The sequence below is a fragment of the Perissodus microlepis genome, chromosome 22 (genome assembly GCF_051167445.1).
Source record: "Perissodus microlepis isolate ML-2025 ecotype Zambia chromosome 22, ASM5116744v1, whole genome shotgun sequence".
In the NCBI taxonomy this organism is placed as follows: Eukaryota; Metazoa; Chordata; class Actinopteri; order Cichliformes; family Cichlidae; genus Perissodus; species Perissodus microlepis.
The window spans coordinates 23,509,345-23,527,246 of record NC_140481.1 but is presented as its reverse complement, the minus strand read 5'-3'; the positions used below and the strand labels follow the sequence as shown (position 1 = coordinate 23,527,246).

The 17,902-nt window shown below is 40.3% G+C and overlaps 1 protein-coding gene across 2 annotated transcripts in view; it reads left to right on the top strand.

The window, feature by feature from the left end:
• The window catches only part of samd12 (sterile alpha motif domain containing 12), a 129,940-nt gene that overhangs the window by 48,354 nt on the left and 63,684 nt on the right, over positions 1-17,902 (top strand). For both annotated transcript variants that reach the window (XM_084920053.1, XM_084920052.1), the window contains exon 4: positions 7,865-8,005. In XM_084920053.1, coding sequence (XP_084776179.1) covers positions 7,865-8,005 — 141 coding nt within the window. The remainder of the gene's footprint in view (positions 1-7,864; positions 8,006-17,902) is intronic.

Sequence of the window (17,902 nt, the reverse complement as noted above, 5' to 3'; positions counted from 1 at the left end):
TAAAAATAAGATGGCAACCTCCAGTTGCCCGGTGATTTACAGCAACCAGCTCATTGCCCACAGGTTGCCTGATGGGAGACAGCCTGTCTCCAAATAAATGCAGTCTGTCTCACACTCACTGCATTCACTCCCAGACAGATGAGGCAAATTTCTAATTGCAGACAGCTGATTGCCAACACTTTGCAATCGTTGCCGGTATCAATTGGTTGTTTTTTTTGTTATATTCCTATATAAAAGCAAAGTTGCCAAGGGCCTTTGTCCTTTTTCAGTCAAATCGCCCTCCTGCTGCGACTTAACTGCTATTTGTGGAGCAGCTTCTGAATTTCTGTTTCAGATCTATGACTTTCTTATTGGACACTTAAAGTAGATTACCGTATTTTCCTCACTACAAGGCGCAATTAAAATCCTTTAATTTTCTCAAAAATGGACAGTGTGCTTTATAATCTGGTGCACCTTATGTATGAATTCTAGTTGTGATTATTGACCTCTAACTGATTTTATGTGGTACACGGCACTGAAAAATCTGTCAAAAATGTTTTGGTACGACTTTGGTAAGCTACAAAGCCGCACTGCTTGATGGATTGTCGGAGCATTAGTCGGGAGCCTCGCGGACCCAAAGTCAGGTCCCAAAGTCAAACAAACACTGCAACATCACTGAGAGTTTAAAACTGTCTAAATTCTTTCATCTTTAATAAACTGATCAGCGTTGCTGCTTTACCAGGTGTAACAATTAATTTTAACATCCAGGCATCCATGAAAACAGAATTTATTAACTTTAATGGAGTTAGAAGTTAGCAGGCGTTAGCTTGCTAGTTTCCACCTAAACATGATATAGCATGTTCTGACTGAGAGATTTCTGAAAAAATTAAAACGTACAGCTCTGCTACCACTTCCAACATAAATGACGACAGAAAACTAAACAGCAGTGACTTTTGTAGGGTTACTGAAGTTGGACTAGCTGGTATATAATGATGTGCTACGTTATAGCGACACAGCTATGTTAGCATAACAAACAGTGAAGCTGGAGGATGAATGCTAACTTTTTTCCACTCAATAAAAGTTAACGTGAGGGTTCCCGATGGTTAGGGACCAGTGTTGCCAACTTAGCGACTTTGCCGCTATATTTATCGAGTTTTCAGACCCCCTTAGCGACTTTTTTTCTAAAAAGCGACTAGCGACAAATCTGGCAACTTTTTCTGGTGTTATTGCAGACTTATTTATGACGTCAAAAAGTCGTCATAAATAAGTCTCTTCTTTATGTCTCTTCCACGATGTTATTTCTCTCTCGTAGGTTACAATTACATTAGCATGACCAATTATGCAAATTAGGCAATGACGTCATTTAGTGACTTCTAGCGACTTTTAGGACAGCCAATAGCGATTTTCCTTACTGAGGAGTTGGCAACACTGTTAGGGATAAATGCGATCGCATGGCAGGATGCTGTAAATGGACCAAATTTCAGTCAGGAGAACAAATTAGATAATCCATCAACAATACGAGGTTAGTCATTAATATACTGCAACAACACGGGAATAGAGCAGCTGTGATAGAATTCAACATTAATGAATCAATGGTACGGACGTAGAGGAAGCAAGAAGAATGAGTTGAGTAAAGTTTGACTTGATTTGTTTCACTTAATGCGCCTTGTAACACGGTGCGCCTTATGGTCCGAAAAATACGGTAAATGTCCAACACTCATAGTTGAAACAGGGGTGTGTGTGATGTCCCCAGTTTTGTCCAGATGGGTGGTTCATGTGTCCACTTTATTGCCACAGCCTACAAATGAATTAACTGGATAAACACCAACGGCGTGTCTGCAACAATGACTTGCCACAATTCATCAGTTTTTGCTGCTTGATTAATGAGGACAGGAAAATAGACTAGAGCTTTAACACCTCAACGGCCAAAATTGGAAAGTCAAAGGGTTGTCATCTTTGCCTAAATTTCATAAATAAAAACTCTGAAGTAGCATTTAAATGGAATGAGCGAGAAAGGGGAATGAATGGAAAAGAATGATAGTGGAAAAAAAGAAAGAGGGTAAACCCTTTCGGTTTTCAGAGATGGATGAAATTTCTTGTCTAATCAATATTCTGAAAGAGAACGAGCTGTGGCGACTGGATCACAGCCAGCATTTTTCTTTCTTGCCTACAGTAACAGGACAGTCATTATGCACATGTTGAGAACTAGATTCATGACCAAACGTTCTGCTTTTAGGTCGGGAAAGGATGACAGTGTCACAGTGTGAGTGTGTAAACTATGTTTTAAGTAAATGATAACTTAATGGTTTTCTGTCATGTTGTCTTTTTGCCATGATCTTTATGTGTTGGCCTGTTAAATGAACTAAGGCCATGCTATATCATAGTGCTATAACTGTCTTGGCCAAGCAGCAGAACACCAGGCCGACATAATATTTCGTTCGCACCACTGTCCACACGGCCCAGGCCCTTTCTCATTTTTCTTCTCACCTCTGCATTTCTGGTGCCTTTTATTGCTGATTCACTGTTTTTCTTTCGCTTCCTTACGTTCAGCCTTTCTTAAATCTTCTCCTCCCCTTACCTCATTTATTTCCTCTTGACCAATTTCCTCTGCTGTCCACCTCCTCCTTCTCCTCCTCTTCCTCTCCTCACGACCACGCTACAGTGCACAGTGTATTAATTGTGGTATGAAAAACTCCCAGCTGAGTCTTGGTGGGATTGTCAAAGCAAATGGCTCAGAACTGCGGGAAAGCAGAGTGAAAGCCTGGATGCCTTACAGAAGCTGTTCCACCCCGCTAATGCTGCCTCACTGACCGGAAGAAGCGGCGCGTTGGCATTCACCGCTGAGAACTGGCAGCTTGTTCATGATAATTGCAGAGCTTGTCATGTTGCAGGCATTCACAATATTCCACTAGACTTGTGAGATTATAAAAAGCTCGACTTTTACTCAAATTGCAACTGTGCAGCTTATGGTTGAATTTAAACTTTACGTTTCTAGAAGGAGGGGAGTTCAATCCTGCACCTTTTCCATTTAACAAGATGTTCAGACTGGAAGTGATTTGCAGCAAAGTTGAAAGCTAAAGACACGGAGCAACTTCAAGCGACTACGGGTGAATTAACCAAATGGGGGGTCCAGAGATAAACTCAAGGTGGGAGACTGAAGTGACTGCAGATGATGGGACAGCATGCCTCTGATTGACATGTGACTTTAAATACAGGGTGGGCCATTTGTATGGCTACATGGTAATAAAATGGGAATGTTTGGTGATATTAAAGTCCTGTTTGTGGCACATTAGTACATGTGAGGGGCCAAACTCCTCAAGATGGGTGGTGACCATGGTGGCCATTTAGAAGTCGGCCATCTTGGATACAACTTTTGTTTTTTTCAATAGGAAGAGGGCCATGTGACACATCAAACTTATTGGTAATGTCACAAGAAAAACAATGGTGTGCTTGGTTTCAACGTAACTTTATTCTTTCATGAGTTATTTACAAGTTTCTGACCACTTATAGAATGTGTTCAATGTGCTGCCCATTGTGTTGGATTGTCAATGCAACCCTCTTCTCCCACTCTTCACACACTGATAGCAACACCGCAGGAGAAATGCCAGCACAGGCATCCAGTATCCGTAGTTTCAGGTGCTGCACATCTCGTATCTTCACACCATAGACAATTGCCTTCAGATGACCCCAAAGATAAAAGTCTAAGGGTGTCAGATCAGGAGACCTTGGGGGCCATTCAACTGGCCCACGACGACCAATCCACTTTCCAGGAAACTGTTCATCTAGGAATGCTCGGACCTGGCACCCATAATGTGGTGGTGCACCATCTTGCTGGAAAAACTCAGGGAACGTGCCAGCTTCAGTGCATAAAGAGGGAAACACATCATCATGTAGCAATTTAAAATATCCAGTGGCCTTGAGGTTTCCATTGATGAAGAATGGACCTACTATCATTGTACCCCACATACCACACCAAACCATCACTTTTGTTGTTCCAACAGTCTTGGATCCATCCAATGTGGGTTAGTGTCAGACCAATAGCGGTGGTTTTGTTTGTTAACTTCACCATTCACATAAAAGTTTGCCTCATCACTGAACAAAATCTTCTGCGTGAACTGAGGGTCCTGTTCCAATTTTTGTTTTGCCCATTCTGCAAATTCTGTGCGCCGATCTGGGCCATCCTCGTTGAGATGCTGCAGTAGCTGGAGTTTGTAAGGGTGCCATTTGTAAGTATAAGCTATAGCTAATATCCGCCGAAGGGATGTTCGACTAATGCCACTCTCCAATGACATGCGGCGATTGCTACGCTGTGGGCTCTTGCTGAATGAAGCTAGGACAGCCACTGATGTTTCTTCATTAGTGACAGTTTTCTTGCGTCCACATTTTGGCAAATCCAACACTGAACCAGTTTCACGAAACTTAGCAAGCAGTTTGCTAACTGTAGCATGGGAGACGGGTGGTCTCGTAGGGTGTCTTGCATTGAAATCTGCTGCAATGACCAGGTTACTGCGTTCACCAGATATCAACACAATTTCGATCCACTCCTCACGTGTTAACCTCTTTGACATGTAATGGCTGTGAACACAGAGAAACTTGTAAATAACTCATGAAAGAATAAAGTTACATTGAAACCAAGCACACCATTGTTTTTCTTGTGACATTACCAATAAGTTTGATGTGTCACATGGCCCTCTTCCTATTGAAAAAACAAAAGTTGTATCCAAGATGGCCGACTTCTAAATGGCCGCCATGGTCACCACCCATCTTGAGGAGTTTGCCCCCTCACATATACTAATGTGCCACAAACAGGACTTTACTATCACCAACCATTCCCATGTTATTACGGTGTATCCATATAAATGGCCCACCCTGTACATTAGAGAGTTACCTAGGCAACCGAAGCAACAGGCTATCGGCTTCAAAGTGACACACTACAAATCGAATACAAATCAAATCAAAAGTTTTAAAGTAGAATCAATTTAGGAGTTCTGAGTTCTACAAAGAACAATGGGGGAAAATATCTGCATACAATACAGTGCATGTTGTTGTCATGCCTCATGATAAAAATCTGTTAAAATTACAATCACATAATAATTAAAAAAAATCTGGGAGTAAAGATAAATAAGGGTTGAAGCTGTCCTTAGGATAAGCAAACAGGGAAAGTCTGGGTGGAAGAGATCAAAACTAATTATCACGTAACTGTTCAGCTTATATGTTGGACTGGCTTCAGCGGGTGAATTATTCATCCGCGATGGTGACATTGTAGAGAAAGAAGAGGAAAAAAACATTTAAAAACATCATGCCAAGGTCCACTTACTACGCCATATGAGTCACAAGCCATCTACAAACAAAGTAATGTCAGGGTCCAATGAGAGCAGTTTCAGCACATAATAATGGCAACAGAGGAAAAGACTGTAAGCCTGCCCTTCAGATTGTACATGAAGAGCCTCAGCAGGCACACAAACAGGTGAAAGCAAGGGAATGTTACAAAGTAAGTACATATGGTTGAATGAAAGTTCTTCCTTAAACTTATTGACCTGAAATAAGATATATGAGGTTTAGCTTACCTTGATTCTTTTAAGTATCCTAATCTTCTGTCTGTGGTGATCACACAATGTGTGGGCAAATAAATAATGACGGGTGGGTACTAGAGTTGCGGAGAACGTAGTTATTATACTTCTATTTTTCTTTATTAGTTTTTATTTTTGTTGTTTGTTTGTTTTGACTTTTTGTTTTTAGTTACATTTTTTTCCAGAGTGTTTCCAGTTTTTATTGTTTGAAAAATGTTTCATTGTAGTTTCGTTTTTATTGGTTTCACTGCTAGTTTCAGTCTTTTTAAGTATTGCCAGTATTGCTTTAGGAAACATTAGTGTCGGTATTACAGTAAGTAACACAGAGCGTTTTAAAGCAGTCCTGTAGATATCCCGAGTCTCAATAAAGATGCCCATCAAAGCTTCAATAGGCAAGTTGTGATAACAAATTTTAGTAAAGTAATAAATACTAAAGCTAAGGGGAGTTTCTCTAAAGCAGGGGTGTCAAACTCCAGTCCTCGAGAGCCAGTGTCCTGAAACTTTTAAGCTGAGGTGGCATTCAGCAATTTGATTCATGTTGCAATGAAGCGAAGCGAATAAACATGGTCCAATAAAAGTACATTTTTCCAAACACTTGCATTTACTTACATTTATTTACATTTACTTCAGTAGGCTTAGGGGTTGCCACCTCAGCATGCAGTCTATAGAGTCTTGCTAATGGCCTACTAATCTTATTCATGTGTGTTGCAGCAGGGACACATTTAAAAGTTGACTGGAGTTTGACACAAGTGCTCTATAGTTTTATTTTAATTATCCAAATTCATAATATCAAGATGATAATAATAACATATCAAGATTCTAAGCATGCATTATTATCCATTATGTAAAGTTTGCCGTGTTTTCTTTGTTGTTTCTGCTGTTGTTTAAGGTAGACTTTACAGAAGCACAGAAAAAGCAAACCTCTGTTGCCATGCCAATCTATCTTGAGTTACAAGATCAGGTGCCAAGTGATGGCTGGTCAATATTTATAGACTCATAACAGCATGCTTTATGTGTGCATCCTTTTTTTTTTTGATTCTGTCAGTTTGTACGTCTCACTCTTCTTTCCCAACTTTCCACTCTCAGCCTCCGATTCCACTCTCTTTTTTCACATCAGTAATCTTCGTCTTTCCATCTTCCCATTTAATATGCTCCTCTTACTTCTGAGTCTTTAAGACTCGACTTAGTTCCCCAATGTTTTTGTAATGTCTACAGTCTTTCAGTGCAACTCTAAGTTGAGGCGTCTTAACTATATTAGGCATTTTACCCCCATCTGGCCGTAGGGCAGAGTCAAGAGCTTCTTTTGTTAGAAAGAAGAAAATTGGCCTAACACAGTCAACATTTTACCGATAACACTTAAGGGTACTTAGCTTTCCAAGCAAACTCCCTTTTGTGCTGTGGTAGCAAAGTGGTAGCATGGGGCTCGGCATGCCCAAACAATCTACAACAGATAGTCCAAGAAAGTCAAGAGACATGAAATTGTAAAGTCTGCCTTTTTTTTTGCTGGCAGGCTGGATTTGAATAAAAGCAAACATTTTTATATTAAATCTTTATTATTGAGCCTTCGCATTTGATTGTTGTTGATCAAACCACAAATAGTCGTGGAACAGAGGAAACAAGAACAAAAAGAAGATGGGGACGAATATGAGAAACCAGCATCCATGAGGCTTTCAGGACCGAGCTACTCTCTTGGCAGTCAAACCAATCAGATTTTCTTGTCCAGACAGCCATCAGGGCGAAAGAGGAAAGGGAGCTGCTGGGGACGAACTTTAATGCCTAGTAATTGCTCTGCATTATTATCCTATCTGCTTACCATCCCACATGTTACAAAGGCACTCATAACAAGCGTTAATAATTACACCATATTCTGCATGGCTTTTTATCAGCAGCCTAAATCCCCTTCATACAAACTGATTGCATGATTAAATTATGAATTTTTATACAAGGATTTGCAATTAAGGAAAGAGCTGTGAGGGATCCTTGCTCAAGGGATACACAGTACTGATATTTATGCAGAGACGAATCTGCTTTGCAGTGAGTTGCACTGGGCTTAATTGGAAATTTCAGGCTAGGTGACGGTCACATAAAAAAGAACGAGTCGTAAAACAGTTTCTCTTTATGCTTTTATAAAAGAAAATATTGCGTCCTTGAACAGCTTTAGGAATTTGCACTTGAATGCTGTTTACACTCTGCTCTTCCACAGGCACGAATACGTTATCGGTAGCCCTTTTTGAAGTGTCTCCAGCTGTGCATGTTAAATTTCACCCTGGCATCTGATCTTTAACCTTCAGATTCATTTTGCGTGTTTTGTTCAGGGCGGGCTCTGATGAGATTGACGGACAGAAAGCTGGAAAGAATGGGCATCATGCAGGAAGCCCAGAGGCAGCACATCCTGCAACAGGTCCTGCAGCTTCGTGTCCGGGAGGAAGTCCGGACTCTTCAACTTCTCACACAAGGTAACTTTTAGGCAGAACATGTTCTTCTTCATCTGCCTGTATTTTATTCCATCCCTAGCATCCTCTCGAACATCAACCCTCTGCATATCCTCCTTCACTACGTCCATGAATCTTTCAACTCAGGCTTGGTTCTGGCACTAGGATTTCACTGGCCTCCCTGTGGCTGGGTCTTCTAAGCAGAACCCTTTGCACACAGTGTATACGCTGGACCATAATGCTGTCAATCTTCACCAGCATCTAGGTTTTAAGCGCACATATTTTATCTGCCCGTCAGCAATGTAAAATTCTTCTCAATAAACCCAGCATGTCACATTTTGATAAATATTCAAATCATTTAATGTGCAGCATTTATGCACATGCCATCTGTAGTCATGGCAATCACTGCATGTTTTAAAGCCTGCAGGAAGTGGTGAATCATAAATGATTATGCAACTGAGAGAGTCATGCACAAATTGTTTCTTTTGGTATCTTTTGGTGTACTGTGATCACAGAAAGCTCAGAGTGGTAAACATGATGACTTGTTGATGTTAAAGGCGTAGTTTAGAGCTATCCTGCTCCACATTTACCTGGTGGAGCATGATAAGTGTATATATCTCTTTAAGGCCAGATGCAACATCAGCGTGTAAAACCCTTTAAGACGGTGCGATTTTTGCAAGCTTCTCTGGAACGTTATATATGCTTTGCATCTTAAAAAATATATTAACTACGCTTACAGCATGTACGGCTCTAAAGAGAGATGCGCACAGATGTCGCTGCCTTTTAAGATTTACGACTTTACCCGCCTACACAGGTCAGGCTGTGATAACTTATATGGTTACACTGTAAGGTTGTTTGACAAAACATTTCAGAATAGCTATAAAAAGTCTACCTGTATGCCAGACATTCATCTCAGCAATATGTGTGGGTGCTGCTACACTCCAACGCAAGCACAGGCATAGGATCAATGCTCGTGTGCTGACAGAAGAACAAAATACCTTCAGTTTTGCAAGCAATATGTTGAGTTTATTAACACTAAAGGAAAAGGAATGATTTTAATTGTAAGTGGACAGTTTATCTGCATACTGTAGAGCTGTCTGAATTCAGAATATGTTCTTAAGAAGTAACATTGAACTTAGACTGTTTTAACTACTAAACATATTGCTTTCTCTAATAACTTTGACAGGCAAGGTTTAACTGTTTTTGTCTTACTTTACCTGCGTTAGCTTACTCTCAATGCATGTAGCAGTAAATGTACTGTTAACAAACACACTTTAGAAATATGCAGTATAGGAGCAATGCAGCGGGTATAAAAATGACAACTCTGTGTTTAGGTCATGCCAAAGCAGCTCAGAGGGATTTAAGTTTAGATTTTGTTTTGGCTACTCCAAAAGTTTCATTTTGTTTTTGTTTTTTGTTCTTTTTGGAGCCATTCAGAGGTGGACTTCCTGACCTGTTTCAGATCATTGTTCCGCTGCATAATCCGAGTGTGCTTGAGCTTTAGGGCACAAACTGATGGCCGGACGTTCTCCTTGAGGATTTTCTCGCAGAAAGCAGATTTCATGGTTCCATCAATTATAGCTAGTCATTCAGGTCCAGAAGCAGCAAAACAGTGTCAGACTATCACACTAGCACCACTATATTTGACAGTTGCTATAATGTTCATTATATGAACTGCTGTATTAGTTTTACACCAGATGCAACAGCACACAAAAAGTCCATCTTTTGTCCTGTCAGTCCACAGAATATTTTCCCAAAAGTCTTGGGAATCATCAGGATGCTTTTTTGGCAAATGTGAGACAAGCTTATTGTTCTTATTAGTCAGTGTTTTCTCCTTGGATCTCTCATGTGGATGCCATTTTTGCCCATTGTCTGTCTTATTCTTGAATCATGAACTCTGACTTTAATTGAGACAAGTGAGGCTCGCAGTCCTTTACATGTCGTTCTGGTTTAATCTGTGTCCTTGTTGATGCACTCTTGAAGTGGATAATGGTACATGTCATCCACAAATGCATCATTTGAATGCAGTTATATGACAAATAATACAGCTCATTGTGCAGTTAATTGCTGATTACTTAGCACTCCATCTGGCTTTGAAAATGCTAATGTTGGCGCATCAAAGCTCAGACCAGTGGCTCTTCATGGTGGTTATGGCTTTTGTTTATATACAGTCTCTGGGGATTACATGAAACAGACGGAAGAAACTGAGAAGTGTGGCAAACAGCCTTACAAAAAGCTCACCATTTTCCTCCATTTATGTTCATGCACAAGGATACGTAAATGCAGTTTGTCCTTCAGTCTCATTTTTTGCTTTCGACAGACCATTCATCTGACTTTCCACAATACATTCTTCAATACATTCTAAAGTGATCCAAAATGATTGGGTTTGTCTGTTGCTCTAACCCCACCTTTTTAACAAGTTTCATCAAATTCGGCTCAGTAGCTTTTACTTAATCCTGCAGACAAACAAACATACAGAGAAACAAATAAACATCACTGGAAACATACATCCGCCTCCACTCTTTCCTTGGCGAAGGCATAACAGCCAGCCAGGTGCTGTTGTTTTCCATCTTCTCCCCTCTCGCTCTCTCCTCACCCTGTGAATTCTCAGCATCCCTCGTCTCTTTCTCAGCAATTCTAGCTTCCCTCCACCAGCTACCAGCAGCACTCCTCATCACCACTGTTTCCATCAGCACCCATCTGCACAGACTCTCAAGCAGAGCTTTGCCTCAGGGGCCAAGAAACAAATTCTAGGGATCTTTGTCACTTCGCAAAATTCTTGGAAAACATTTGGAATGTGATAAAGCTGGCACTGTCCCCCGCTTCTGTTTTGGTCCCTTAGCACGTAGAAAACATAAAGACAGAGTGGAAAGGAAGGAGATTGTCTGAGTGATGACACTTTGCTAAGGGCTACTCTTAGCTTCTTTGTCACGATTTGTGTCTCATCTTCCCCAGTCTTCTTCTTTTTTTCACTCTCTCTCTCATTCCTCTCTGTTTTGTATTGATGATATGGGGAATGACAACCCACCAGCCTCAGCAGCATCAGGCCACTGGCCTCAGCAGGGAGCAGCCTGTTAGAGAAGCCTATCTGGGCCTCAGGGAGAAAAAACAGAACGACCAAAAATACTAATTTGATAACTGTAGGAAATCTGGAAACAGAAAGAAGAAGTAGAGGATGAAAGGGGATGTAGAAAACGTCTTTTTGTGTATGGCAGTGTGATAAGAAATTAATAAGAATAGGGTCTTCTAAGGTCTACTAAGCATAAATTAGCAGTTTTCTAAAGTATGCATAAGCACTTTTTATTCACAGTAATATCAAGAACACCGGTCATGCTTCAACTTCTATTCAGCAGTCATAGGCGGTGCATCTAAAGCACTTTATATCACTGAACTTTGGTGGGAAGTGAGAGGTACTCTTAAGCTGTTGCTTCTGGACATACTTTTGGTAGTAAAAGGGAAAAAAAAATGGAAGGAGAAGAGATGGTGCAGTATTTCTAGGCCCTGGGCGAAGTTCCTTCAGCTGTTGCTAAAGTGAGATACAGCTGTACACAGTTAGAAGCCGAGCCAGTGACAGAGAGAAATTAGGTGAGAAAGAGACGGTGGTTGAGTGCTGTTGAGATAATGAAGAGTAAGAAAGGAGGAGGAAGAGAAGCGTTGAGAGTAGTGGGGAGGGAGTGAGACAGTAGGTGACGAGAAGGTAGGATGAGAGAGAAAAGGCGGTGAGAAGAAAGAATGAGTGAGGAATGTGAGAAAGAGAGTGGGTGAGAAAAGGAAACCCTCCTCACTTAGAGATGTGATGCAAGATATGAATACATCTCTCTTTCTGTACCTATATAAACACATCTCTCTATCCACTTCAGTTCAATGTCACGGTTGGACTGGAGCTTATCCTAGCTGTCATAGGATGCGAGGCGGAGTACAGCCCCAACAGTTCGCCAGTCTGTCACAGGACTAACACATAGAGACAGGCAATTCATGCTCACATTCACACCTACGGTCAATTTAGACTCACCATTTAACCTAACCCCGTGTATATATTTGGACTGCAGGAGGAAGCCCGGAGTACCTGGAAAGAAACCAAGTGACAAAATGCAAAGAGAAAGGCCCCAGCTGGGGAGCGGTTTCAGACCCAGGATGTTCAGGAAGCGACTGTGTTAACCACCATGCCGCTCTCTATCGGTTTATGTCTGTCAAATATATACTTCATTCGACTGAGATATTAAGAGGTTGGAAGCCGGGTCAACACCTGAGGCTGTTTGTCCTGTTGCCTGAGCTTTTTTTGTTGTGCTGTAAGAAGTGTTGTCTTGAACTTGACACGTCTGCGGTTTAATCATATCTTAATTGCCTAATTTGAAGTCCACTGTAGTGGTGTACAGACGCCAAATTAGAACAGTTATGCCCTTGTCTAAATACTGACGCAGACAGAGACACAGACAGACACACAGATAGACAAGCAGACAGAATAAGGCATTAGAGGAAGCAGGAGAGGGAGAGCGAGAGACAGGTGTTGTAATTACTGCAGTGTACCCAGACAGAATTAGCTCAACGGACAGTGATTAACCTTTAAGGCTTGCTGGGCCATGGGAGAGAAATAATTAGATTTCTCCCCTCTCTTTGTCTCTCCCTTTCTCTCTTTGCCACAAGGACAGCGGAAGCTCACGACCACTTATTCCCTACAGTCATCAGAGATGGGCTGAAGTCCTCCAAATGGAAAGTGATATCCAGTGGTATATCCAGCCTTTTAATAGCAGCCTTAGAGATGCTTTGGAATAAGAGCGGGGTTCAGAATAACACTGATCTAAAGTGGTGTGGTGCACGATACCAGTGGTAGCATAAAAGCAAAGCAGAGGTGTGCACTGTATGTTCAGACTGAGAAATGTGGAGCAGCACTGGAGCTGAAGGAATCTGATTAATGTTGTGCAACATCGTGTCTTTTACATTGGCAAGATTATTCCAGCACTTGTGTAGAGAGTAAACAAAAGAATAATTTGTGTTGCTGTTTCTGATGCTTGAAGGGTGAGCATGCTGAAAGAGGTGAGAAAAGAACTTTTCCTCCTTTAGCTGAAGTAAAACTACTACCAAACTAGTATAACAGTATGGAAGCCCTCAGTATATCACCTCAAAAATGAATGAATGAATGAATGAATAAATAAATAAGGCTTTTTTTTTTGTCAGTTTGAGAACACCTGCCAAATACAGCTGCTAATATTTCCGCATCAGCAGGGAGGAAATGAATAAAAGATAAAATCAACAAATGACAGCTTTTCTACAGTGTCTAAACATATGAATGGGTCAGATATGGAATAGGAAGGACATTAAGGTGAATCCATGACTGAAAACCAATAAAACTGAATATCATAAGGTGATTCAGTACACCATATTGTCACAACTAGATGAAGCATCATTTCAGTATTACTTTTACCAGTCGCTTTTCTGTTTTCCAAGGATGTCCACACTTCTTGGTGCCAAGCTAGCATGAATTAGCATTTTTACCTGTCCTGTTTTTATGTGCATTTGTGCTGTGTCAGATTTAACATAAAACAAAAATAACCTGTAATGCAAGTTTTGTAAGAATTTTTATATAAATTGAACCAACTGTTTATCCAATGCATTGATGACAAAGGTCGGAGTTGTGCCACGCTTTAGCAGTAAACACTGTTACAAAGTGGCCTGATAACTTGAGGCGAGTCTCCAACATCTCTATGGTGGAATTTCCACCATGCCTTCTTCCCTGTTTTAATGTCCCAAGCCAATTTCAGTGCATTTCAGATGTGTTCGTTGACTAGTCCACTCCAAAGTTTTTTCTCCTTTCAAAGGTAGATTTAGTCTTATGCTAGGTTGCTGTCCTGCTGCATAACTTCATTTGAGTTTTCAACTTAAAGACTGATGTTCTTCCTCTGAATTTTATAGCAGTGGGAATTCTAGTAATGATGTTGGCCAGGTTGTTGAGTGTCTCCTTCTTCAAGCACTTCCTAGGCACCACTATACACCAGTCTATCATGGGAATTAAACACCAGTGAGTAAAGCCCACCAGAGACTTCTTCCAGTAGCTGAGAAAATACAGGGTCAGTCGGGAAGGTATGACCCAATTTTACACAGCTGTTACAGAGAGTCCTTATTTTCTCCATCCTGACTAGAACAGCCAGTCACAACAAACAAAAGCTTGATCAAAGTAGTATATAGAGGCTCCAGGATCATTGGTTGGGTTTTGCTTTCCATACCTTCATACTATGCCACCAGGAAAGCTAGTCACCTTCAGTCTTCTCCCATCAGGCATAGATACAGGAGTATTACTAACAGAACATTATGATTGGGGTACCTACTTTCCAGATATTAAGCGCTTTTATACCCACTGAAACGCTTATAAATAACAGTTTACCTACATCAGGTTGTGATCAGAGAATCCGAATATATTATGCACTGAAACGTATATATTTGTATCATGCATTTGTAAAATTAACTGAACGTCTTGCAGTAAAAACTGGCCCAAGAACCATCTCACCTCTTTTTTGGTCACTGGGAAGCATGCAGGATGCAATGGCTGCCGTTTTCTCCATCTTTCATCACCACAAGAACTATGGGGCTACATCACACATTGTGTGACTTTTCTATTAGTGCCATTTGCGGGCAGGGATATTACTGTGGGCAGGGATAGCTCAGTAGGTAGAGTGGTGGTCCTATGATCAGAAGGTCGGGGGTTTAAATCCACTGAAAGACTACCCTGAGGTACCCCTGAGCAAGGTACAATCCCTACCCACTGCTCCCTGGGCGCTGGATTGGTGGCTGCCCACTGCTTTACTGACTGAATGAGTTAAATGCAGAGAGGAATTTCCCCTCGGGGATCAATAAAGTATACATTATTTATTTATTATTATTTTTAGCTTTTCATTCAGCCTAGAATTTCCGGGGATGTCTTGTAATCATTTGACAACAAGTGTTTCTGATTAAGTTCACAGCTGTCATCAGTGTCATGCTCTTTCTATCCACAGTAGTGACATCTGTAGTGACATCCACAGTGGTCATCTGTAGAAAAAAACAAAAAAAATACCACATACACAGCCAAAGATATATTTATTGCTACAGTTAATTTCAACAGTAGTTAAAAAGGAAATATTAGGATTGTATGAAAATCGAATGGTGATGTGTTACATATGTGTATTAAGAAGGAGAGTGGTGGCAGTTTGCAGCCTGTGTTTGTTTATGGCTTCTTTTGACAATAGAAAAGATACTGTCCCTTTTAAAAATATATATATATTTTCTACCCAAAATGTAAATGGTATATTAATTGAAAAATAGCATTTTTCATACTCATATCTTTTCAGATGGATGGTTGGATAGATGGATATATGAAGGTTATGAGGATTAGGACACATACGTACAGCGAACTCTACACGATGTAGCATCCACTTGTTTGGGATGTTTCACTGTATCGCAAGTCCACCTGGAGAGGTTGCAAGCCTTTCTTCACACAAATGCCCTGAAAACCAACTGTAATTGACCAAACATGTGGAACTAATAAAGGTTTATCTCTCTCTCTAATTAATAGATTAGGTCATTTAATCTTTGTCTGGTACCAGTGTCAACTCAGATGTATCAAAATCAATCCATTAAAATCTACAAAAGTTCTCCTCGATATCTGTGTGAATTATCAAATTTAGTTCCATTTTAAACATCTAAAGCACTGTTGTTGTTAGTAGTTTGTCACTGAGCAATTTTGTGGTTCTCACATCTAGCCCTCATCTGTGATGTAGACCAGCGGTCCCCAACCCCCGGGCCTCGGACCGGTACCGGTCCGTGAGTCGTTTGGTACCGGGCCGCGAGAGTTGAGGCTCAGGTGTGAAATGTATAGTTTTCAGGGTTTTTATCGGTTTTCAGCGTTATTTTGTTATCGTTTTTATCGTTTACTCGGTTTTCCTGGGTCTTTTCACGTGTGTTATGAATAAATTGTTAAATTGTATTTATCCGCGACACCTTAAAGGCCGGTCCATGAAAATATTGTCGGGCAAAAACCGGTCCGTGGCGCAAAAAAGGTTGGGGACCGCTGATGTAGACGTCAATATCTTACATATTACACTTCAGAAGCAAGGAGAGGGAGCTAAAAGCAAAACACACTGGTGTAACATGGGTAAAGGCAAGTTCAAATGGTGTGATGCATTACTGCTACACCTTAACAACAGTGTAGATTCTGCCTGTGCTGCATTGTCTTTTGTGAAAGAACCATCAGACACAGACATGAGGGTAGAAATAAACACAAAGAAAAACAGGGACAGATATTTTAAAAGCTATAAAGAATACCCATACCATTGTTGTTGTTTTTTTAAACTATACAAAAATGAAACTTTCGTGGGTCCAGATTTTAGAATTATACACATTGTTTCATATTAACAAAATAATACAATTAATACCATAAATATATTTTTTTAAATATTCGTATGAGAAGGGATAGTGGAATAACATTTGGGCAGTTGTCCTTGCCTTGTTGTTTCTAGACATCTCTGAATGTCCTGTTTTGTCTCTCCTAATGGATCCAGTTACAGAGACTTGTTTTGTTGCAGCTGTATGACCTCAAATAAAGTTTAGTGAAGAAGAACAAATGATAAATAAATGTTTCCCTTAAAAATCCATGTATCCACATGCCAAGCATTTGTCTTGGTTAAATGGTTTAAATGAATATTTAAAATGAATTTGTTATTTACCACTAAGGTCTAGTGATGATGTTCGTTCACTATTCCCACAATGACATCATACTCCATTGGCTTGATCTAATGTGGCATGTTAATAACTACCTTATAACCTGAACACAAAATAATTAGCCAATGGATTTTATATAAATTGGCAGACAGATAGTATTTCTATATAGTAATTCTGATTCATATGAAATTTAGCATTTCTCAGCATAGTGTACAGTGCGTCCTTCACATTAGATAAGCAATGTATCCAGTAAATGAACAGTAAAAGATAATCATGTGTAATACTTAAAGTAATTACAAGAAAGCCTTTTTAGGAGGTCAGACTGTGTCGAGTACTAAAAGTGGTCACACCAAAGGTTTACACTGTAGCTTATTTAAAATTTATAGACAGTGTGTATCTCAGAAAAGGTGCACAACGCTAGTAAAATATGGATTTACGATATTGTGGAATATTGTGATGATAATATTGTTGTGATTGTGATTAATCCATATTTTCATCATTCTTGTTTTTCTTGCCAATAATCACTGGCCACGCCTGCTTGAGCCCTAAGATCTTAAATTACGATGAACTTCGTGATCTTCTGATCTTTTCTTTCTGCAGCAGCTATCGTTTTGATGTGCCAGGTGTTGCTTGCACATTGTGAGCAGCATCAGGTAATGGTGGTTGTGGTGTAGGAACTAAATGTGGGCCGGCTGTGGCTGGGTAATGGGTCTTCAGGTTGAGGTGACATGGCTGAAGATGATAGTCCCCAGATGTTTTTGGCACTCTTGGTGTGGGTTCTTTACTTAGCTTCAGATGGTCGATGTTTACTTTTGAAATTATAACCCCAGTGCAAACCTGAAGGTCTGCGCTTTTGTCCTGGATAGCCGTTATAACATATGGTCCTAAATAATTTGCTTCCCGCTTTCCTCCTTTCCTCTGCTGGCTGCTTATGTTGGTTCTTCAAACCCATGTTTCTGGGTGGTCACCGACAATTTTAAAGAAGTCTCTGACAGCGTTTGTTTGCAGATGACAAGGCAAACACTGATTTTTTTTTTTTTCTAATATATATTCAACATTTCACACACCGTTTTGCTGAGCTGCAATAATATATAAAACGCACTGGTTTTAGTCTCTTTACTATAATAAAATTTCAAGCATAGTGCAAATAGAAATGCATTACAGTAAGAGTTAAAACATATACCAGTCATACAAATGTCACACACAGAGTTATCAATACCAGGATAATGG